This window comes from Leptodactylus fuscus, chromosome 3, assembly GCF_031893055.1.
Source record: "Leptodactylus fuscus isolate aLepFus1 chromosome 3, aLepFus1.hap2, whole genome shotgun sequence".
NCBI classification, from domain to species: domain Eukaryota; kingdom Metazoa; phylum Chordata; class Amphibia; order Anura; family Leptodactylidae; genus Leptodactylus; species Leptodactylus fuscus.
The window spans coordinates 49,577,675-49,603,458 of NC_134267.1; the positions used below are offsets into that span (position 1 = coordinate 49,577,675).

The 25,784-nt window shown below is 45.3% G+C and overlaps 1 protein-coding gene across 4 annotated transcripts in view; it reads right to left on the reverse strand.

The window, feature by feature from the left end:
• The window catches only part of EML6 (EMAP like 6), a 136,582-nt gene extending 125,579 nt beyond the window's left edge, over window positions 1-11,003 (reverse strand). For all 4 annotated transcript variants that reach the window (XM_075267529.1, XM_075267528.1, XM_075267531.1 and 1 more), the window contains exon 1: window positions 10,421-11,003. In XM_075267529.1, the coding sequence (XP_075123630.1) occupies window positions 10,421-10,617 (197 nt within the window). In that variant the 5' untranslated portion in view covers window positions 10,618-11,003. The remainder of the gene's footprint in view (window positions 1-10,420) is intronic.
• Window positions 11,004-25,784: the final 14,781 nt, after the last annotated feature.

The window sequence follows — 25,784 nt, forward strand, 5'->3', positions numbered from 1 at the left end:
CTGGAATCAGTGGAGCTGCGCCTATTAATAGATGCTAAGAACCTAAACTGGTGGAGGTGGTAAAAGGTCTTCTTTAAGACAGATGCAAGTCCCTGGAGTGGAACCAGCATCTATGGGACATTTATAGCATATCTTGTCAATATGCCATAAATGTCCTGAGTGGGAAAACACCTTAAACTCAGATTATCTAAGGGGACGTTCACAGTACCGTTATGAACATCTGCTGATCTCATCCGTCATAAGATGAGAGTAACGGACAATAACGAACAGTAGTAGAGTAAGTGGTGCAGATGGGGCCAACTCCATCTTATGCCCGGTTCACACATGCTGATGTGTTCCGTCTGGAAGGAGTCAGCATGAGGACCCTCCCGGACGTAATACAAGCGCTGTGCAGTTCAAGTGCACGGGCCCCATAGACTATAATGGGGTGAACTAATTGTTCAAGCGGGCAGTGCGCGGCAAGCCCATGGACCCCATTATAGTCTATGGGGCCGGTGCGCTTGAACTGCAAAGCGCTTGCAGTTGCGCTTGTATTCCATCCGGGAGGGTCCTCATGCGGACTCCTTCCGGACGGAACACATTAGCATGTGTGAACCGGCCCTAATATGACAGAAGCTTTCTTCCATCATGTTTGTTTAATTTTGTAACAGAAGAAAAAGTCCTGCACATACTGCTTCGTTTTCTTCCATAAAAAAGGAAAAACATGATGGAAAAAGTCTTCATATTTTTTTACATGAGGGTGAATGCAGATGGACACCAGAAAGTGGAGGGTCGCCCTGCGTCAGTCACTCTACTACCGTTAATGTCCGTTGCTCTCATCCTATGATGGTAGTGTAAACCCACCCTAAACTGTTACTGCCTCCTTTAGTACTACTACTAATGCTGAGTTTCTTTATTCCTTGTCCCCTGCCTTATTCCCACCCCCTTATGTCCGTTGCTCTCATCCTAAGATGGTAGTGTGAACCCATCCTAAACTGTTACCACTTCCGTTAGTACTACTACTGCTGAATTTCTTTATTCCTTGTCCCCTGCCTTCTTCCCACCCCATTATGTCCGTTGCTCTCATCCTAAGACGGTAGTGTGAACCCAACCTAAACTGTTACCGCTTCCTTTAGTACTACTACTGCTGAGTTTCTTTATTCCTTGTCCCCTGACTTCTTCCCAACACCTCTATATTTTTTTCTTCACCCACTCTCGCTGATGGGACTTACTCAGGGTTAATGATTATTGTCTAATGTGTTTTGTTCAAAAAATCCAAAAAATGTAATTGAAAACAAACAAATACATTTGGAAATGGAGAGGAAATAAATAGTAACAGATTGCAAATAAATAATTCAGATTGCAAATCTTCCATATTTCCTACTGAGTATACTTTATAATTGAATACATGGGCTGTGCATCTCATGGTGCAAAATTGTTCAGTGATGTAATGAGGTGCATCGGAGCCTAGCCATTTGTGGCAGCAGAAAGAAAGGAAGTCATACAGATGAAAGGTCAATTGGCAGACATTAAAGCGGCTTGACACAGAGGCTCGCTGAGGTATGTGCCGGGCTCACACTGGGTTTCCAGACTAGACCGTACTGCGTGCCACCATTAAGCTTTATTACACTACCAATTACTTTATCACTTGGTGAGCCCTAATAAATGTTACATAAAGGTCATGTGCGGACTGACATTGACTATTTGTGGATCAAATTCTGCTTACTTTTAGGTCATCAATATCGCACAATAATAGGGGCAACACGGTGGCTCAGTGGTTAGCACTGCAGTGCTGGAGTCCTGGGCTCGAATAACCCAGGAACAATATCTGCAAGTTTGTATGTTCTTCCCGTGTTTGCGTGGATTTTGTCCCATTCTACAAAGACATACTGATAGGAAAAACAATGTACATTGTGATCCCTATATGGGGCTCACAATCAACATAAAAGAAAATAAAAAAAAAATTGCACTATAATAATACATCCTATTGTGAATTCCCTTTATCCCCAATTACAGTCCAATCCTTATAGTATAGGACAGACCTGGGCAAAGCACGGCCCCCGGGCCATATCCGGCCCTCTGACTGATTCAGACCGGTCCGCACAGCTTGTCTAGGGAGGCGTGTCTAGGGGGCGTGTCTTAGTGCTGGCAGAACAGTGCAGGAAGATGGAGACATGTGGTGTGTGTCATAAGGTACTGGGGAATGTGAGATGCAGGGTGGAGAGTGTGTGTGTGTGTGAGTGTGTGTGTCTGTCTGTATGTGTGTGTATGTGTCTGTCTGTATGTGTGTGTATCTATGTGTGTCTGTCTGTATGTGTGTGTGTGTCTATATGTGTCTGTCTTTATGTGTGTGTGTCTATATGTGTCTGTCTGTCTGTGTCTCAGTAACCTAGGGTCAGAGATGGAAGGGGAATGTTATACTAGGGCAGAGATGGCAGATGGAGGGGGGGACATGAAACTGGGGCAAATGAAGGGGGATATGAAACTGAGGGAGACATGGAGGGGGGGACATAAAACTGGGGGTAGATGAAGAGGGCACTTAGACTTGGGGGACATTAAAATGGGGACAACTGGAGGGGGCATTAAACCGTGAAGGAAGCTGGAGGGGGACCTGTCTGCCTCTAGTTGCCCCCAGTTTAATGTCACCCTCCAGCTACACCTACAGTTTAATGTCTGCTTCCAGCCTCCCGATTTTAATGTCCCCCTCTAGTTGCCCCCAGTTTCATGTCCCGCTCCAGCTGTCAATTTATTGCCCCCTCCAACTACCCCCACTGTTTAGTGTCCCCCTCCAACTGCTCCAGCTTCATGTCCCCTCTAGTTTCCACCAGTTTAAACTGGGGCACCAGGAGAGGGACTTAATACTGTGGGGCAGTTGGAAGGGGACATTAAAATGTGGGGCATATAATGTACAGGAGACTGTAGGAGGATAATACTTTGTGGGGGCGCATGGAAAGATGATTGAGAATGGGCGTAGTCAACGTAGAAGTGGGTGGAGCTAAATTTGCCGTGGTGCGGCCCTCTAGCATAGTTTCAATTTTTTATGCGGCCCCATGGGAAAATTAATTGCCCACCCCTGGTATAGGATCTTCCTACTGGGTTGCACAACTCCAGTGCAGAGCTTTATTAGCGGATTTGAATTTCATAAGAAAGGTCCCTGTAATTTTTCCTTTTTGGACTTTCATTTTTTACTCCCTGCCTTCCATTTCTTGATTCTCGCAGCCATTTTTTAATTAACCCGGTTTTATTCACATGCAAATTAATCTTCAGGGAGCACCGGGGGCGTTATCCCTGTGCCTCGAGCACCCCTTCGTCATCCTCAGTTTCTCATCGCCCCCTTCTTGAAAGACAATCCCTCCTTCTACACCTCTTCACTGCTGTCAGAGCAGCTAGTCACGTACAGCGCATGTGCGAGATTTTAATCACGCTGTACGTAACTAGCTGCTCCGGAAGCAGTGAAGAGGTGTAGAAGGAGGGATTGTCTTTCAAGAAGTGGGCAGTGAGAAACGGAGGCGGTGGATGACACAGGGGTGCTTGGGGCACAGAGATAACGCCCCCGGCGCTCCCTGAAGATTAATTTGCATATGAAGAAAAGCAATTTAATTCAAAAACAGCTGCGAGGATCAAGAAATTACAGGTATGTCTAGAATAACCTTTCTAAAGCCTATGTAAAGATATACTTATTTAAAAAACGATCTAGGCAATGACAGACTCCCTTTAAAGGGATTGTCCCATCACAAGGATCCTATCTATACTGATAGTGTATGTGGATTTAAGACTTTTCCTGAATGCATTGCTTTATCAAAACTGCTTTGTTTGGCCGCTATCTTAATTTATTCACTTCATTGTTTACACTCCGTTTCTATGGCCCTTGGGATTATCTGCTCATTTGTCAAGTGATGTAGCTGCCTGCTCTCAGAGGGGAGGGAGGGGCTGGGAGCAGCTCTGAGCTGTTTGTGTCTTTTAAGTAGCGGAGCTTCTCAGAGAGCTCTGGGATTTTTGAGCTCTTATCAGTCGGTTTAATTGAATTTGGCTGATAAGGTCTGAGATAGGGCATCAGTTACCTCTGTATATAATGCAAACTGACTCAAATCCAGCTCTGCTACATCAGCTTCACACTGTGGTAATTCATATACAACCAATCCCGTGCAAGTGAAACCTCGCCCACCTATGTGCCTAGAAACGCAGGAAGTGAAGAGTGCACAACAGCCTACAGGTTAGTGAACAAGCGTCATTGGAATACCCCTTTAAGGAGAACTTTGCCTGTAGATGCGCCAGTGATATTTGCCTATATATAGACAGATACATCACTGGAGTTTCCAAATGCATACACTTAGAGGGGTTGTGCAGGGCTGGCAATGGATGGCTATTGACACATCGGTTAGGAACTTTCTCACTGTACACCCTAAATGTAAATGATAAGCAATGTTTTATATATAAAGTATGGAAACAACCATAAAATAATCACCTTCCTAACATATCGTAGGTCTACCAAGAATATATTACTGCATCAACATTGCATCAACCAGCCATAAGGGACAGGCCTCTGTTTTCCACAATAAGAAATTTGTTGCTCTGTTCAAGAAAGCTGCATAACAGCTAGTGTGTAGGGAACATATAGTACACGATGATTATAGTGTAATAATGGCCACCGCTATGTTACCACGTAATGCTCTATTATTACTAATACACAGCTATTACTCACATTGCTGTATTTTACATTTCCTGGGGTTGCTCTTCTGGTGTCATCTGCAGAATACATTCCTGTATTCTGTGCATAGAAATAGCCATGATATTGCCCATCATTTAAAGGGGCTCTATCAGCAAAATTTTGCTGTATGAGCCCCACATATGCGTGAATAGCCTTTAAAAAGGCTATTCAGGCACCGCTAATCTTATTTTAAACCCCCCTCCCGTTTCAAAATAAAACTATAAAATCATATAGGTAAATCATACCTGAACGTGCACCCTGGGCGGTGATGCCCGATCTGACGTCATCTTCTGGCACGCCTACCTCTTCTTTCTTCTTCTTTCGGCGACGCCCTCCGATCCTGGCTCTTCCCCGGCTCCATCTTCATCTTCTTCCGGTGGTTCAAATCCGATTGGTTCCCTTTGGAACTACTTTGGAGCTACTGCGCACACTCCGGTGCCATTTTTCTCAATGGCAGTGCTGCCGGAGTGTGCGCAGTAGCTCCGGAGGGAGCGCTACTGATAACGCGCCCTGGATTTCAACCAATAGGATTTGAACCGCTGCAAGAAGATGAAGATGAAGCCGGGGAAGAGCCAGGACCGGAGGGCGTCGCCGAAAGAAGAAGAAAGAAGTACAATCACAGTGATACAAAATTTATACAGTTTTTGTTGTGTTTTACAAAAATCCCAAACTTAGAAAAATGCAAAAAAAATATTTTAGTTGGCTCAAAAAAACTTTGTATGGTTACCTTTGGAGAGCAAAGCACTGCGGTATACAGAATCATATACCGGTACTTTGTATTGGACCATACTGAATACTGAATGATACTGAATGCTGCTTGCACTACTAAGGAAACTGGGTAGGAAAACTGTCCCTAACGCTACATTGGCTATCTAGGCCCTGCCTGAGGGTGTTGGTCAGCTGTACCCGAGCTAAGCTTGGCCGCGACAACTACTGGCTCTCTAAACATGAAGACCTACAGACAGGTAGGATGAGAGCTGAAAGAGGCTAGGGACTGGGAAACTAGAAGCGGTCACCCCCTAGCAAAAAGATAAGTGCAGCTGCAAACAGTACAACCAAGGATAGGACGTGCTGGAGGTACAGCACAACCACTAACCACTAAACAAGAACTGAGATGAGAAAGAGAGGAGAAGTGAGGAAAAGGTATAACAGGACAGGGGCCAAACAAGCCTGGAACCCAAAACACAAACTCACTTATACCAAACTATGACAGGTAGCCAGAAATGCAGGACAGGGGTTGAGTAGGAGTGTAAGGGCTCGTTCACACGGAGTAAACGCGGCACGCAATTTTGACGGTGCATGTTTGCGGTCACGTTAACGCGCGTTTACACGGCGATAACGCGACCGCAAACATGCACCATCAAAATCGCGGCGCAAACGACTCGTATACGCGGCGCATTGCGTGCCGCGTTTACTCCGTGTGAACGAGCCCTAAGAGGGAAAACAGACTCTCACACAGAACACAACTCACATCACTTCCAATTCAGCTCCAGAAGCCGTACTAGTCCAACAAAACTCTCCTTCAGACTGGTCCAAGAATCCTAGCTGGTAACCATGAAAACCAGCGAAGACTGAAGCCAGCAGTCAGCCTAATACAGACCCCGGAAAAACCTGATCGTTGATGACAATTACACAGACCTGAGCCCGCATCCAGCAAGACACAAAGCAAGCTCAAGCAGACACTGAGGCCGAGACCCAGCCACTATTCCAATAGCTCAGTGGCCAATAGAATCAACCAAAGAACCACAGGACACTAGGTCAAATCCCCAGACGACTACCACTCAAAAACACAACCATTTGATAAATAACTCAGATCCTGACAGTCTGTTAGAGCTATTAATGGTTCAATAAGTGCACGCAAATACCTTTAACAGGGATTTCTGGGAGCTCCTGGCATCTTCTGCATTTGTTTACTTAGGTAGCTTCCTGTGTAGCTTCCACACTACCTCCCTCTCACTGCCCCCCCCCCCTCACTCAGCTACACCCTGCTCCCTGTCTCCCTAGCTATCCCACCACTACTAGCCCTTCCCAACTAACTTACCTATCTTCCTCCCTCGGAGACAGCTCCTCCTTTTCACTGTGCGCAGGCTGAAGATGCTTCTCTTCCACTCTCTAGCGCATTTACAGACTGGAAGTACCTGTGAGGCCTGCGCAGTAGAGATGGAGTGTCATCCCTACTGCGCATGTGTCGCTGGCACCTCCAGACTGCACAAACACTTGCCGAGAAGAAGAGAGGAGCCGTTACCAGACAGGAAGGCACGTAAGTATTGATGAGGTTGGGGGGAAGAGAGTAATAGTACCGTTCCATTTCGGAAGCGGTGAAACAGAACGTCACTGAATTATCAGAAAATGTCCCTGGGCTGTTCACGTTATAGATTTTATATATATATATATATATATATATATATATATATATATATAAGTAAATTAGAAGATAGGCTTGGGGAGGGAGTTTAGTTTAGGGGTTAATTCTTACTTTATACCAGACAACCCCTTTAAGCTGTTCTGAGGAGAAAGAAGGTACAAAACTACCAACCAAGGCTACAAAACTGTACCTGAAGGAAATGTGACCACAGTTTATTCAAAAAGATGTAATGGTGACAGGCTGAACATCTGCACATATCCTGTTCTCCGGTGCCAAATGCTGAATCCTCCAGAATGTAGCCTAATGAGTTGGCAGAGTAGGCATCTGCTGAGGGCACACTTAGCACAGTCTCCTCTGGCTTCTGAGACTGTCACGTACTGTCACAAACAGGTGGGAGCACTGCAATCCGCTCCTAATTAGAGGACCTTCAGTCTAGGAAGGGGTTATTCATTTTGGCAATCACTGAAACTTCCAAAGCAATCACTGGCTAGAAGTTTCCGGATCTGCAATTACGAACTATAGATATAACTAATAGAATAAGTGCATCGGTTATGCCAATTAGATAATGTCATTTCTTCTTCCAGCAGGAAGAAGTACAAGTCCTTCCTTTTCAATTCCCTTTCCTATTGAATACATTTCTGGCTTTGGCTCAAAAAAGTGCAGCGAAGACCACATCCCAGATTTACTAGTGTGGTTATCATTTATATCTCGCGCTTGTATAGTGCCAACATATCCTGTAGCGCAGTACAGACATTGTCCTTTCTAGGGCTCACAGGATAAATTTCCTTTCAGTATGTCTTAGTGGGTATAGGAGGAAACCAGAAGAAATCTGTGCAAACACTGGGAGAACATACAAACTCCATGCAGATATTGTCCTTCATTGGATTAGAACCGAGGACTCAAGTGCTGCCAGGAAACGGCACTAACCAAGGTGCTGCTATGACCAGACTACGGCCAGAGCTGGGGAATACAACATAGATTAGACAGTCTAAGGGCTAGTTCACACGGGGCCAAAGGGGCGGATTTTGACAGCGGAATCCACGTCATAATCCGCCCCTTTACAATGGTGGTCTATGGAGACAACTAGCGTTCTTTTTTCCGCTATCGGCAACTGCTGATAGCAGAAAAAAAGAAGCGAGCTGCCCTTTCTTCAGGCGGAAGCCGCGACTCGCTGAGCCTGGCAGCCGCAACCTCCGGCGTCGACCCATTCATTTGAAGCCGCGACCGCGACATCATAGCAGGCGGGTATTGACGATATTTTGACTTGGCTCCCCGAGTCAAAATATGGTCAAAATCCGCCCCCCCGTGTGAACGAGCCCTAAAGAAGCCCTCTTCTTCTCTAGGCTAGGACCGCCCACTTGACAGTAACTCTACTGAAACTAAAAGTACTTTGTTCAGCTATGTTGGGGATAGAGAAGAAATTCCAAATGTGATGGAATTGAAGGACCAACTACTGATGGATGAAATAAACTGAAGTTAGTGGAGTTGGTGAAAGGTTTTCTAACATCTAAGATCCGGTTCACATCTGCGCGTGGGTTTCGGTTCGGGGAGTCCACTTGGAGAGCCCCAGAATGGAAACCTACACCGCATGTAAAAGCGGTTAGCTAAAGAAACTTGCAGACCCCATAAACTATAATGGGGTCCGTGTGGTTTCCGCTCAGTTTCCACATGACAAATCGGGAGAGAAAAGTGCTGCTTTCCCGAATCAAGAGGTGAACCGGGCCTAAGATCAGCCACTGTGATAAATGTGGTACAAGTTTACACTCTCTATTAGTAAATCTGGAACTTTGTGTGACAAAAGCCACTGATGTGCCAGATTTGCGGTACTTCCAATACAAATGGCCCACCAGGTCCCCTTATCGTACATCCTGCAATATCCCTGTAAAAACAGTACGGTACACTATTCTGTCTGCCCATTTTAACTGAATCGTAAAGGAGCCTTTTGTGCAGATGTGAATATAACCTTACTTTACTAGCATAAAAATATTGTACAGTACTGCAACACTATTGTTTAGATTGGCTTTAAAGAGATTGTCAAGTCCTTTTAATTTAATGGGAAAACCTCTGAATTCTAAAATAACAAATTGAGTAATATTCACACTACTGATTCTCTGTGCAGCTTCCAAGATGCCTAATCCTGGGTCCCCCACTGGTATTGCACCCTAACTGCCAATGATGATGTTTTCACATGGTAAAGTGACCTCAGTCTTGTCTGCTAGTCACTGGTTACAGTGGTCACGTGTCCGTATTGTAACATCATTGCTGGACCCAGGAGGCACAAATGAGCGGTTAGTTTAGACCACCTCTTTGAGGAATTGTCCATTAGCCCTGGACATCATAGAGGGGACCACAGCTCCGCACACACGTATCCAGTCCATAAAACATAATAACAATACAGGACAGTAATCTATGGGGGCGCACTATGATAACTATGATACTTGGACTCTGGATCCCAGCTTAGTGTTTGGTCTTGGAAATATTGCCAACATCAAGTTTGTATTTCTTTACCAAAATTTCTCTTGTGAAGTGCCACATATAACAGTATTAGTTCTGGAGCACGTGGTGCAACCACGTAGTATACAGACAGTGATGTACGCTGCCCATGGAAAGGTGATTCCTAAGGGTAAAAAGTATTTAATAACACACAGGTGGAAAAATCCCATAAAGCTAAAACTACTTCCAAAGAATAAATCATTTAGATGTTGGCAGATGGGATGTGATAGCTGAGCCTTGGTCCCACATCAAGCAGATTGGGTTGTCATGACCCAGACCCACGATGCCTGTCTATGGAGGGAGTGAATGTAGACATCCCCTCCAATCTTTGTGCAAGATGCAATTTTTTTAATAGAATTGTTTTATATATTCCCTTACTGTGTAAAAAAAACAAAGCAATAAAGAATTTAGAAATCCCCCACACAGTGCAATGACAAAATCCTGATAGTAGTCATAGATTTGACTACTCTGTGACAGTCCCTTAGAGATGAATGGAGTGGCAATGTGTTTGCTCCATTAACAAGAGGGGGCACAAAACCTCCAATTTTGTGATCATCAGGGGTAAAACTTGATATAAACACATAGCTACAGATGTCTTAATAGAAAATTCTGTGTCTTGAAGTTGTGGGAACAAGGTGTCTGACAACTGACAATAAGTTGTGACACAGAACAAGTGACAATGATTCTAAATTTCAATGAAACATTGTGCAACATAATAAACACCCTGGCTATTGGCCCTGATTTTGGGTGTGTGCCAATGATGGGCACCCAGGTGCCCTGATATTATGCATCTCAGTCATCAGTTAGCTAAATCTCTGCAGGGTGACTATGGGTACCACTGATGCCCATCAGTATGCATGGTGCCAGCTGCTTACCTGATAATATCATCGTTGTGGCCAAGGAAGAATTTCTGGCTGTGCTCCCGGGTGTTGTAGACCACCCCTACCCCGGCTACAAAGTACACCACTTCCTTGCCGGCTGTGTAATACAGGTTGTTGCGGCACTGGTGCCCCCTGTAGCCATATACCCACTCCAGGCGCAGCTGGCATCCAGGAGCAGTCCTATCCGCCATGATATAAGAAGGACACTGTTGTGTGTGCACAGGGGGGAGAGAGGAAGGGTGGCACAAGGTCTTCTCCTGGCAGGGTGTCCTCTCCCGGGCTCTGCTCCTCCTCCACAAGGGAAGCCTCTGCTGTCAGCAGCACCTGATGTCCCTATGGCAGAGCAGAGCTGATGACAGCACAGCAGCTATCTAGTGCCACCATAATCCCCTAGCTGCCAGATAGCCCTTGCAGGGAGAGGAGGGCTGGCAGTGCAGCCGAGGATTCCTTCATGGCCACATAGCTGCAAATGTCTCCCTGTGCCAGTGCATGCCCTGCCCGGCACTGCTGCTCCAAGTTTATGCCACAAACAGGTGGGATGCAGGAGGAAGGGCTGACTGATGGAGGGATGACTGGCTGGGTGGTGACTGGTTAAGCAGCAAGGTCCAGCCTGCAGCAGCAGCAGAGATTCCTCATTGCAGCAGAATCAATGCTGCACAGAGCAGGCAGGGAGCGTGCACTATACACAGCACACAGCGCTAAGGATCATCTGCATGCAGACAGTTGCTCCTAGGACAAATGGCTAAAGAATAATATACAACTAATGATCCGCAGCCTCAGCACTCATGACAGGCACAGCGCGGCCAATAATCTTCGCATGAACCACTGGGGGTGAAATAATACACTCTCCTCAATCACAGACAGTAGGCGGAGGCTCCGTAGCGTAGGCGCTTTCATCTTATCACTGGACACGCCAACATTCTGACGTAGTCAAGTTCTAGCATACTGGCGAGCGTAGTAACCAGGGGAGACATTGCATGGAAACGACGACGCCAAGCGGGCGGGAACCAGCTGCTCGCCTGCAAATCTGGAAGTAACGACCTGAGCGAAAGGCATGCTGGGAGATGTAGTGTCAGCTGTGGGCTCCAGGGGGCGTCATTAGTGTGTGAGGAGGGACAGGGGACTCTTATTTCCCAGGGTGCCCTGCGATCTAATCCTCTCTTCATGCTTTATTTTTGCCGTTGCAAATGCAAACACAATGTTAGTGGATTTCTATTGTTAGTGGTTGTCAGGCAACAGTCAGGTGTAGCTGCCATGTCTGTGTATGGATACCTGGGAGGCTAGGTCAATATTTGATGTAAATATAGCAGGTGGCTGCACAGCGTAGACAGTATAAGGCCGTGTTCACATTACATGCAAGAAATGATGGTGTAAAAAACTCATAGACACATATATATAAGGGTAGCCGTGTGCTTAGGTTTTATGTAGGGATGCTGGGTTGTGGGAACCTTGGCCCCCAGAAGGTGAGCCATGGCATTACTGTCATCTGTGCTCATCTTCCTGAGGTAATTTTAGCGGGAAAGTTTTCCTATTGGTAGCGGGGCAGATGGTGATAAGATCAAAACTGGTAAGAAAATGGCGGTACATCATTTTTTTATTCAATTCCACACCATTCTCAATGGCATAACTAAAGTCTTGTGGGCCCCGGTGCAATCTTATGTCCGGGGGCCCTACCTCATCCCTAGAGCAAATTCTTGATAGTGATGTACCTGATGCTACGGAGTTTAATCCAATTTAGTGTGGTTAGGGTAATCTGTGGGTCTCCTGGGTTTATGGGCCAGATGGAAGACGCAATCTCAATACTAATGCCAGTGCTTATGGGCTCCTAAGGCTCCGGTGCGACTGCACCCCCCTGTTACGCCCCTGCATTGTACAGAATAATAAATGGTACCATTTGGAAATACAAAAATCAAGCCCTCGTAGGACTATGTACAGGAGTGAACCTACCCCTTTTGCCGCCTGAGGCGAACTACAGAAAGCCGCCCCCCCCCCCGGGAGGAGGGGGCGGAGCGAAGGGGGCGGGGCTTAGCGCTGTTCGCAGGCACGGAGAAGACCTGCTCTCTGCCTGAGCGTGAGGGGAGGCTGCCGGAGCAGCGCTGCTTCAGTGGCCTCCCCAAACCACCGCTCGGTGCTAAGCCAGTCCAGGACAGCTTGTCCTGGACTGGCTTAGATAATCAAAAATGCCGCCCTCCCTGGGGTCCTGACATAGCGCCGCCTGAAGCGCTCGCTTCAGGTCGCCTCATGGGAGGTGCGGCGCTGACTATGCAAATGGAAAAGGTACTATTCCGTTATCGGGCCAGCAGCAGCGCAGTTCAGCAGCAGCTTTCGGGACAGCAGTTCAGCAGCGGGAATTACAATGACATCCGAGGACTGCTGGCCCGATGCTTGTGCCCAGTAACCAGTACATCGATGACCCCCCTCCCCCATCCTTCTCCTCCTGCCAGTGCTGCCCCCCAGCTCTCCTTACATCTTCCCCGTACCCTCTCCCCGCCACACGACTAGGCCTCACCTCAGCGCTAGTACCGAGACCGAAAGGAAAGACACCGGGGCTCAATCCAGGCCCTGACAAGAAACACGCCGACTATAGGAACGGTGAGCTACAGCGAGCCGGAGGGACAAACTTTCTGCAGCGTCCGGCGGCTATCTAGTAGCATTCATTGCTCAAGATTTACGGTGAGGCCTATTACAGGGAGAGGGTACGGGGCAGATGTAAGAAGAGCTGGGGGGCAGCACTGGAAGGAAGAGGAGGATGAGGGCATCGATCGATGTACTGCCTACTACACACAAGCACGGCCTCTATCATCGGGCCAGCATCGGCTTAGTCATGTGGCGGGGAGAGGGTACGGGGTAGATGTAAGGAGAGCTGGGGGGCAGCACTGGAAGGAGGAGGAGATGGAAGGGGGGTCATTGATGTACTGGCTACTGGGCACAAGCATCGGGCCAGCAGTCCTCGGATGTCATTGTAATTCCCGCTGCTGAACTGAACTGCTGTCCCGAAAGCTGGTGCTGAAATGCGCTGCTGCTGGCCCGATAACGGAATAGTACCATGGAAAAATAAGAAAGTTATGGTTTTTGGAATATAGGGAGAGAAAAACGAAGACACAAAAATTAAAAATGTGTCACGTAAAGAGATGAGCGAGTACTATTCGCCTGTCCGGCTGCTTAAAGGGGTATTCCCACGTCTCATACTCACCAGTCTTCGCTGCTGTAAAATCTTCTGTCTTCCTGCTTTGTTGCGTCATTGGTGGGCGGGGTTACATATGCAAAGCCAGCGGCAAGATGCGCTCATAGATGGTGAGACCAGTCAGTTCTCCAGCCTTCACAATGCCAATACAGACAAAAGTCAAGTGATGCATCTGCCTGCTGCCAGGGAGGAGGGGCTAAGTGCACGGGAGCGAGCCTGGTGGGGTAGTTTACACTTTGGGGGAAGGGGCCGCCAATACAAACCCGGCATCCGCTGTAATAGAGAGGCGGATGCCGGGGAGGGTTAGATGCCAGCACTGTTGCCTGCGACATCGCTACGCTCCTGCCCTGCATGAAGCCAGCAGCGGCAGGAGCGATGCTGCTATTCCGGAGGGGGGGGTCGGAGGAGCGGAATAGCAGCATCGCTCCTGCCGCTGCTGGCTTCATGCAGGGCAAGAGCGTAGCGATGTCGCAGGCAACTGTGCTGGCATCTAACCCTCCCCGGCATCCGCCTCTCTATTACAGTGGATGCTGGGTCTGTATTGGCGGCCCCTTCCCCCAAAGTGTAAACTACCCCCTCCCCTTCCTCCAGGCTCGCTCCCATGCACTTAGCCCCTCCTCCCTCTCCCCTGGCAGCAGGCAGATACAGCACTTGACTTTTGACCAGATAAGTCAAGGGATGTGTCAACAAAGAAATGAATAAAGTGATACAGCGGCCAAACAAAGCAGTTTTGCTGAAGCAGTGTATTTAGGAAAAGTCTTACATTCACATTAACAAGCAGTATAGATAGGATCCTTGTGATGGGACAACCGCTTTAACCTCCTGGGCGCTGGCCATTCCCATTCATTCCTATGAGAGCGTGCTATTCGAAACGGCAGTTTCGAATAGTACTCGGTCATCTCTAGTCACGTAAGGGATAATAGTCGATAAAATGTAAACAAAAAAAGGAAGGGAAATGTTTGTGTTTTTTCACATTATGCATTTTTTAATAGCAGAAAGATTTTTTAAAAATAGTTTCTAATCTCCCTTATGGTAATTTTTAAAGCTCACACATATTGTTGTGTCACTGGGAGCAGTACGAGCGCCTGTGACATGTCATGGTAGTTTCATTTTTTTTTGTGTCCCTCAATTTATGTATTTTTATATATTGTGCCCCCCACAAGGTAAAAATAGAGCTTTGGGGTTAGGGGGACATTTTAAGTTTCATTTTTTACTTCCCCGTTATGGTGCTTATACAGTAGCACCAGTTACAGGAAGAATACATCATACAGCTCCTGATCCTTGGCGGTCATGTGAGCATCAGAAGTAGAACTGTATAATGACGGCTTCCATAGCTGTGCACACAGTGGTGTGAAGAGCATGGCCAGTAACAAACCTTTCCTGCCTTTACTATGGGAGGATCAGCTGTATTAATAGCTGGCACCCCACTCCTACAACTGTACAATTTTTTGCAGCTTGTTAACTTGGCAAGGGTGTATATACATGTCATTTTGAGGTTAAAAGGTTTATTTTTTATTTTAGGCTAGGGAAAGTGAAAAAAAAACAAAACATCCTCACTTGTCCTCAGTGCTCCGTTGTCTCCCAGCGCGGTCCGATCCTGCTGCTCTGCTGTTTTGTTCCGGCGGAACTTCCCACTGCACGTGACATCTGAAGCCAATCAACAGCCTAAGGAAAGGGTCAGGGGATGTCATAGCTAATAAGGACTTCCGGCAAAAGAAAACAGCCGAGGAATAGGACCAGACTGCACTGGGAGACTCCGGAGCATCCAGGGACAGGCAAGTATGGTTTTGTTAAAGGGGTTGTCCCATCACAAGGATCCTATCTATACTGCTAGTTTATGTGGATTTAAGACTTTTCCTAAATGCATTGCTTTATCAAAACTGCTTTGTTTGGCCGCTATCTTAATTTATTCACTTCATTGTTTACACTCCGTTTCTATGGTGCTTGGGATTATCTGCTCATTTGTCAAGTGATGTAACTGCCTCCTCTCAGGGGGGAGGGAGGGCTGGGAGCAGCTCTGAGCTGTTTGAGAAGCTCTGCTACTTAAATGACACAGATAAGGGGGTGAGATCTCTGGGATTTCTGAGCTCTTATCAGTCGGTTTAATTGAATTTGGCTGATAAGGGCTGAGATAGGGAGTCCGTTACCTCTGTATGTAATGCAAGCTGACTCAAATCCAGCTCTGCTACATCAGCTTCACACTGTGGTAATTCATTTGCAACCAATCCTGTGCAAGTGAAACCCCGCCCACCTATGTGCCAAGAGAAGCAGGAAATGAAGAGTGCACAACAGCCTGCAGGTTAGTGAACAAGCGTCATGGGAATACCCCTTTAAATAAGCAAGGATGCCCAGGAGAGTGGAGGTGAGTATACAGTAAGTGTTTGTTATTTTTAATCATCTCCCCTGGGCCTCTCTGAGGAGACCCCAGAGTCTAATAATAGGAATGAAGCAGAGGGTCTAACCTCTCAAATATTTGTCGAATTTCGTAAGGTCTAGGGAGCATTTCATACTTAACACTGCTTGACACAAATCAAAGTAATATTTACTGTACACGGGTCAATGACAACTCCACAAACACCTTTCATTTGGCTAAAACTGTCAAATTGGATTTTCATTGGTCTGAATGTGTAATTTCAGAAATGAAGTCATGCCATCAGTAGCAGACAAGATCAGCCCCATTTGTTCTCTTTGGTAAACAAGTCCTCGCAGCTCCTCATGTGGTGTTACCATGCACACTGTTGTAGGCTAAAGCCTTTATAGACTTATTCTTGCCCCCACCCATCATTGTTGTGACACAGTGTTTGGATCAGTGTCATGCTCTTCCACATTGCCATTGGCACCTTGTCTTGTAAGGCAGCTTTCGCTATTTTGACAGGATACCTCAGCTTGCCAGCTCATCACACCAGATCAGAATGTACACGGTTATGGTAAAATACTGTCTGATATGTGAAAGCTAGAAAAAAAATGAAAAAACAATCAAAACAATATTCAGCTTTTCATCTAGAGGGAAGATGGAAACATATCTTATGGAGAGTCCCAGACAAGACTTGCTTGGCCTATGGTCAGGGCTGGGTATTTGTGTAATGGCATACGGCCAGTGGATTGAAAGTTGACTTTGTAGTTCCAGTTCTGTTTTTGTTCATCTATATTTTGTGTTCTCCTGGCAAGAAATACGTTTTCACACAGTCATTAAAATAAATATTACTTTTTTATTGTTCAATCATTCATGGTCTGATTCGAGATATTCAGACAGGAATAAATATTGATATAAGAGTATTTCTCTTGGTTACACATGGAGGCTGCAGGACTGTCACAGAACACTCACATGCTCAGACACTGCCTATGAACTTACATAGACATAAACATAGGGAGACTGGCATGCCACCCAAGTGGTGCCAGACTATGAAAGTAGAGCGGTGGGGCATGTGCAGTGACGAAAATGGCAAATATATCAACAATTCCCTGTGTCACCCTACGGTGATGAAGCCTTAGGCACAGTCTAGATGTGCCAAACATATTTAGCAGAAAGGAACTTGAGATATATTACATTTGGGCCAAATGCCCCCATTTATCACAATCTATATTACTACAAAATGCACAGTGCTCCATGACATGTTTCTATCATAGCCTGAATTAATATTGTTCAGCAACTTTGTGCTCCATTAGCTCTGCTGTGGGAGGAGACCAGGCAGGCCTTAGCCTTCACTCCCAATGTGCATCCATAAGCATGTTCTTCCTTTGACACTCTCAGTAGGTACTAATGACCTCATACTGATTTACTCCACATAATCTACCATTTTGGAAATGCTCTGACCCAGTTCAATGGTCTACACAATTCAGAAGCCATATTGCTCAGATCTTTACACTTTTTACTTTCACAATTTACTTTATTAATTTTAAAGTATTGTAAGCCGATGGCTGGTAAAGTGATGGAGGGGGTGTACATCTCACCCAGACTGCTCAGGTGGGTAAGATGAGAAAGTCCAGTAGTAGTTGTTCTCAGCAGACAGCTTTTGTCTGCTGAGCATTTTGGTTAAGTGCTGTGTATTGGGCTGTTTTTTTTTTAGGAATGGTAGGTAGGTTGGTAGTAGGACCCGTCATTCCACCCCCCTCCAGTCCACAATGTTTTGCACACTCCTGCAGCGTCTCAGCTGTTGAGAGTTTTCCTCATCAGCAAGGCTTAAGAAGTCAGCTCCAACAACAGACTTTGGGCAGAGCTTGGCTGGAGAGCCTCCAAGACAGTTGATTTCTGTTGGAGCTGCTCCTGACTGTTCATACTGGTATAGGTTATAGGTGAGGAAACCTACACTTTGTGTTAGTTAGTCCCTCGATGGGCAGGTATTTGTTTTTGTTTTGTATTTCTTTTTCTGCTGCATGTTTTTAAGAGTGAATAAAATTCTACCTTTTCATGGACATTTCGGAGTCTTTTGTGTCTGTGCCAACCACATAGTAACCCCAGACCCTGACAATATAAACAGGATAAAATATATAAAAACAAGCCTCCCAAATGGACATGAACCAAGTCAAACAACAGAAGGACGGGGAGGGGGAAAGAGTGCATTGTAGAGAGAGCTAAGGGGATAAGAACAAAAGAGAGCATCAATTGACATTCTGTGGTAGAAAAGCGCATATGTCCACGAGGTGGTGACGACACAGTATAGACCAATACCCAGGTCCCGATAGGAGACAAACCTCCGGAGAAGAGATCCAAGTATTCAGGCAGTCCACACAGAGCAACGGTAGGCATACAAATACTGGAAGGCAATCTAAGGGCTCCAAGTATGACTGAAGCGCTCCTGGAGTATGAGCAATGAGGTCTTCAATTCTGCAAAGAAAGACGACCTCTGCAAACCACTTCTCTACCATCAGCTCTGATTGACTTTTCCAGTGCCTTGAAAGTACATTTTTTTGCTGCCTACAGGAGAAAGCTGGTTATGGGGGACTATATTTGTATTGGGGAGCTTGTATAAGGAAAGGGTATTGGGGAGCCCCACAAAAGTGGACGTGTATGAATCTACCTGGGAACAAAAGCCCAGTAGGAGTGGACAACCCTACTCAATATGAGACATCATCTCCTCCTCACAACCACATTGTCCACAAGAGTCTGAACTAGGTAATATTTGTGTAAAAGGGCAGGGCCCTGTACCAAAGAGAAAGAAGTTTCCTGTGCCTTTGTCGCAACCTGAGATTTATGAGTAAAACACAATGCTGTACCACTGAGTCTCATTTTTTCCTAGCGTCACCTCTCAGCCATGACAATATGAAGGTAGTTCTGAATTGTTGGCAGAAAGTAAATAAGTATACAGTGTTGGCCAAAAGTGTTGGCCAAAAGCACCCCTGCAATTCTGTCAGATAATACTAATTTTTTTCCAGAAAATGATTACAATCACAAATTCTTTTGTATTATTATCTTCATTTAATTTGTCTTCAATGGAAAACCACAAAAAGAATTGTCAAAAAGCCAAATTGGATATAATTCCACAGCAAACATAAAAAAGGGGGTGGACAAAAGTATTGGCACTGTTTGAAAAATCATGTGATGCTTCTCTAATTTGTGTAATTAAGGCACCTAACAGGTGGTGGCAATAACTAAATCACACTTGCAGCCAGTTGAAATGGATTAAAGTTGACTCAACCTCTGTCCTGTGTCCTTGTGTGTACCACATTGAGCAAGGAGAAAAGAAAGAAGACCAAAGAACTGTCTGAGGACTTGAGAAGCAAAATTGTGAGGAAGCATGAGCAATCTCAAAGCTACAATTCCATCTCCAAAGACCTGAATGTTCCTGTGTCTACCGTGCGCAGTGTCAACAAGAAGTTTAAAGCCCATGGCACTGTGGCTAACCTCCATAGATGTGAAAGGAAAAGAAAAATTGACGAGAGAGTTCAACGCAAAATTGTGCGGATGGTGAATAAAGAACCTCAACTAACATCCAAACAAGTTCAAGCTGCCCTGCAGTCCGAGGATACAACAGTGTCAACCCGTACTATCCGTCGGCGTCTGAATGAAAAGGGACTGTATGGTAAGATACCCAGGAAGACCCCACTTCTCACCCAGAGACATAAAAAAGACAGGCTGGGGTTTGCCAAAACTTACCTGAGAAAGCCAAAAACGTTTTGGAAGAATGTTCTCTGGTCAGATGAGACAAAAGTAGAGCTTTTTGGGAAAAGGCATCAACCTCGAGTTTACAGGGAAAAAAAAAGAGGCCTTCAAAGAAAAGAACACGGTCCCTACAGTCAAACATGGCGGAGGTTCCCTGATGTTTTGGGGTTGCTTTGCTGCCTCTGGCACTGGACTGCTTGACTGTGTGTGTGGCATTATGAAGTCTGAAGACTACCAACAAATTTTACAGCATAATGTAGGGCCCAGTGTGAGAAAGCTGGGTCTCCCTCAGAGGTTATGGGTCTTCCAGCAGGACAATGACCCAAAACACACTTCAAAAAGCACTAGAAAATGGTTTGAGAGAAAGCACTGGAGACTTCTAAAGTGGCCAGCAATGAGTCCAGACCTGAATCCCATAGAACACCTGTGGAGAGATCTCAAAATGGCAGTTTGGAGAAGGCCTCCTTCACATCTCAGGGACCTGGAGCAGTTTGCCAAAGAAGAATGGTCTAAAATTCCAGCAGAGCCTTGTAAGAAACTCATTGCTGGTTACCGGAAGCAGGGGCGTAACTACCATAGAGGCAGCAGAGGCGGCTGCCACAGGGCCTGGCACATTAGGGGGCCCGGTGACAGCCGCTACCGCTGCATTGTTTTTGTTTTTTTTTTAAATAGGCCGTTAGGGCCCCTATTCACTTACCGATCCTGGCTGGGCCGGGATTGGCAAGTGACACCGCGGGCCCCACAAATACTATCATTATACTCGGGGGTCTTTGCAGACCCCCGAGTATAATGATCGGCAGATCTGGAGAGGTAAGGGAACATAACAAACAGTATTACTTACCTCTCCACGATCCTGCCAGGCTTCCTTTCTGACGTCTCTGACGTCACATGAACCCGGCCTGCGTCCCGGGTCATGTGATGTCTGACGTCATTTCATAAGGACGCCAGCGGAGAAGACCGCGTAGGAGCCGGGTATAGGTAAGAAAAAGTAATTTTTTATTTTTTTATGGGTGTCCACTATGGGGGATAATACTGTGTGCAGGGGCCACTATGGGGGATAATACTGTGTGCAGGGGCCACTATGGGGGATAATACTGTGTGCAGGCTTACTAAGGGACATAATAGACTGCGGAGGAGGGGGTCGGTCGAGGTCTTTGATGTCGGTGTCGGTTGCAGGGGGATGATGTCAAAAGTTTGCCACAGGGCCCCGCCATTCCTAGTTATGCCACTGACCGGAAGCGTTTCTTCACAGTTATTTTGTCTAAAGATTGTGCTACCAAGTATTAGGCTGAGGGGGCCAATACTTTTGTCCGGCCCATTTTTGGAGTTTTGTGTAAAATGATCAATGATTTGACTTTTTTTTCATTCTCTTTTGTGTTTTTTCATTGCAAGCAAAATAAATGAAGATATTAATACCAAAGAGTTTGTGCTTGCAATCATTTTCTGGAAGAAACTGAGTATTATCTGACAGAATTGCAGGAGTGCAAATACTTTTGGTCAACACTGTAAATCAAGGAGATGGCATGGAGGGGAGTAAGCCAAACATAGACTCTTAAACTCAGTGAGATCTCAATAAACCTTGTAGGAAGAGTCCAGGAGCGATAAAAGTGGGATAATTACGTATAGTCATAAGAGGCCCTGGGGAGCAATCGGCCAGGGAGCACAAGACTCGACGGACACCAGAAACAAGTCTAATAAAACCCATTTAAATAGCGGGGAACATTTAGACCTACCGAGAAAGTGATTAGAGGACGTACCTGGAGGGAAAGAAGAGTTGTCAGAAACCGGACTTAAGCTTCCCTTGGGATCTATGAGGGAGGTGACAATGTGCGCATAACATAGAGACACTAGAGTAGAGTATGTGCTGAAGGACAAAGACTGCTGCAAGAGGTCTGCCACACTCCAGGTCCAGGGGAGATTGGAAAGGGCCTTTGGACAAATTGTCTGATTTGCTGATTTTATTGCTTCCTTGCACTTGGCCATTTTCTACATCTTCTTCCTTGCACTTGTTAAACAATAGGGGGAGGGGGGCTGTTCCCTCATTTTGGCGTTGTCTGTCCTCGCTGAGCATGGTGCATCATGTTTTTTGGGATTGTCCTGGTATTCGTCCTTTTTGGTGCAACTCCTTACAGAAGACCTGCCCAAGATCCCATGACTTACCTGCTTAACTTGCCTCCCAGACATCTGGGCAAGAAGACTTCTCGCTCGTTTCTTTACCTATGTACTGCAGTGAAAACTCTTATTGCCCATCACTGGAGGGATGTGCTCCCCCCAACGCGTTCTGAATTGATCGTTCGCATGAATGATTCGCGCAGCTTTGAATATCTGACTGCTACTCTGAACCACACGGTTGAGTCTTTTAACTCTATTTTGTCACACTGGGACACCTACTGCACTATTTAAGGTTTTTGACTTGGTCAGGACCGTCCATTCCTGTTTTTCTAGCTTTCTCCTTCCCTCCTTCCTTTTTTTTTATCCTTTGTCTAGTCCTGTGTTTTTTTTTTCCTATTCTTTATCCGTAGTGCATTGATTTTGGATTATTTTGTGCTCTCCATGCTCATTCTGCCAAATGTTGTGGTTATTGTTTTGGTACATAATTTTTGTTATTGAAAAATTTTAATAAAGATTACACTTTAAACAATAAGAGGGCTCACTGTTTCCAATCATGATTAGAAAACTGTCAGACACAGGCAGCGGAGGGCCCATATACAAGCACAGTTATCAACCCTTTGTTTTCCAATATTTCTATATAGAGCACCCCCTTTATGCCTCTCTAATGATCCACCAGTAACCATTAGCCATGAAGATCATTAGTTTAGGCATTTAATCCACAATATGCTGCTGTTAACATGGCAGGGCTCCCTGACCTACTGTGCAGCTGCAGAGCTTGTATCAGTAGTGATAGGCAAACCTTGCAAAATAACATTCCCACAGTTTGCGAGAAACTGTGGTTTCAGAACCAGATGTGCCAGAAAAAGTTGTTTATTATAATCTGGGATCTCTACAGGCCTTTATAAATGGAGTCAGTCAGCAGGAAAATCTTAGTTAAACTAATCACAGCACCTTAAAGGACCGGTGACAACTTCTTATTCAGCACAGCAGCTCTATTCTTAAAAAATTCAGTCCAATATTCCAATGCAAATTAGCAGAATAGTACAATAATGCAAACTAAGGTACCGTGATTAGTGCAACTCTAATTTTGAAGAATGAAGAATCAATTAAATATCTTTGTAACAAATCAAACTTCTGGACTACAATAGCAAGAAAAAATTATTACATGTTATTTTTTTACATCTTATTTTTCCTTTGAACAAAATGAAAAAAATGTTTGTGCTTAGAGCACCTTGCAAAAAATGAAGAGGCGACAGCAGAAGCGGCTCTGTGCAGCAGAAGATCCCTGGTCTGTGCAGCAGGAGATCCCTGGTCTGTGCAGCAGGAGATCCCTGGCAGGTGAGTATAAATCTTCTTTTTTGTAAGGCAGTTGATGGCATTCTTATTATATGTGGCATATAATTGCATAAACAGCTCAATAGGGGGCATAATGACTATAGGGGGATCCTTTATATAAGGGGCATAAAGAATATAAGGGAAATTAATTATATAAAGGGGGCATTATGGCTATGGGTGGATGATTTACATGAGGGCACGCAAAGAAAATATGAAGTCACTAACCTCTGCCCGTGACTTCGTCTGCATGTTGTTGGCGTCGATGATCTGCCTATATTCAGCAAATTGCCGTCGATGGTTTGCCTGCTCCGGTGTTTCGTCAGGTCTTAAGCTGTCCTGCTACTGAACTTGTTCCTCATGCCATGCCTGTAATTGCTCTGGCATTTCAGCAGCTGTCTGGGACACCATATAATGAGCGTGTTGTTGGTGCTGATGATCTGCCTGCTCCAGCATTTCGTCAGCTTTCAAGCTGCCTGCCGCTGAACTCATTCCTCGCGCTGTGTCCATGATTGTTCCGGCATCTCAGCAGCTCGCTGGGATGCCATATAATGAGTGTGTGGTTGGTGTAGATCAGGGGTGCCCGATACGTCGATCGCGATCTACTGGTAGATCGCAAAGGACGTATGGGTCGATCGCGGGATGCAGGGATCCCCGGTGTCTGCTTGTTCACAGGGCAGGCTGAGAGTTATCTCCGGACACTGAGTGTGTTGTTGGCATTGATAATCCACCTCAGCTCCGCCTGAGGAGAACTAAAAGACCCCAGAGTATAATAATTGTTCATGGTTGGTCCACTATGGGGTCTAATACTGTGTGCAGGGTCCACCATAATAGTGTGTACAGGGGCCACTATGGGGCATAATAGTGTGTGCAGGGGACACTATGGCGCATAATACTTTGTGCAGGGGCCACTATGGGGAATAATAGTGTGTACAGGGGCTACTATGGGGCATAATAGTGTGTAGGGGCGATGATGAGACATTATACTGTGTGCAGGGGCCACGGTGGGACATTATACTGTCTGGAGGACACTTTGTGACTTTATAGTGTGTGTAAATGGGGTGCTATACTGTGTGGGGACCAGGAAAGGGGTTGCTATGCCGAGTGTGTGTGTGGAGGGCCCATATCGAAAGTTTGCTGGTCGGCCCAGTCTTTGCTAGTTATTCTACTGCTAAGATTTCATATGTGCTGAGGTTTCCTAATATTACCCTACAATACGTTAGATTCTCTGCAGAAATCCATCTGTCTGATCGTCCATGTAATTGATTCACGCCTAAATGTATTCCAAGCTTTGAACCTTTAAGTGAGATATGGCGCATTGCCAATAGCAGTCATTCCTCTTATTCTTACCGGGATTGTTGCAGCAGCGGGGACAACTAAATGGGTTCCATTAGTGAATTAATAGGCCAGAGATATTCCCATATGAACCATATTCTAGTTCAGTGCAATGAATCATGTGTGTTGGCATAAAGGGAGGGAATGGTCATGTTCTCCATCTAAAAGGATTCATTATTGTGGGTACGGCGTGAGATGTTTGTGGTGAGTAGTGAGAAATACCAGGACTGAGCTCTGAAAATGCACCTACCTATATTCCAGTTTATTACATATCTGTTCAATGGGTCTGTGCTGTAACCTTCAGTGTTTATTGGTTTAGTGTCTTAAAGGTAATGTGTCATGAGAAAATAACCTATTGTGTAAATCATATTTTTTATATTAAGCATACTTTTAAGAATGTTTGGTGACGTCTTTAATTTTCCATATTATTATTTATATTTTAAAAAATCTTGGAATTCCAACTTTTCTTTTGTTTGCCTATGATCTTGATCTAGTCCAGGCAGACACATTAGATGTACCCAAGTCGCCCTCTCAATAATAAGATGTACCATAATCCATTTTGTTCCTATTTTTTCAGTGCACACAGAACCTCATTTGTTGTATAATCTTCTGTTTGTTTAATACTCCATTTTCTAAGAAGGAAGTATTTTCAGGCAGACATATATAGCCGCTATGTGTAGGTTTGTTGTTTTTTTCCCACTTTCTTTACAGTGTTGGTGTATGATTGACATAGAGCTAACGTGACAGCTCAAGCAGTGAGTTGCCACTGTTTATTTACAGAGAAGACGGTATTATTAATATGACAGGGAATGATGGTTATCACTGTAGAGCTTGTAATAGCAGAGTCTGACTCAGGTAAAGATGTAAAGATGTCAACTCAGGGCTGATGAGGGCCAATTTAACACATTGGTGGGCCCAATGCAAAGGTTTCATAAGTGACCCCCTCCATCACTACCCACCATTATAGCCATCTGAATCGTACCAAAAAATGGGATTTTATATGGTAATATTTAAAGGGAGACAATGTTTTATCTAGCTGATGGAACTTTTCTACCTATCAGAAACGTCTCATATGTTCATCTCTAGTAATAATCATTATTGCTATTATTTTAGCGTATAACGGATATCACTAGAGAGGCGATCAGCGTATTTTACTCTATAAAGATCAGGTATAGACAGGACAAGGTCAAATGTAAACTTTATTGGTGACTTTGTGCATGTGTTATGTAAGTGTTTGGTGAAGCTCTTTTGGGGCTGAGAGCTGGACAATCATAAACATCTGGGTCACAGCGCCA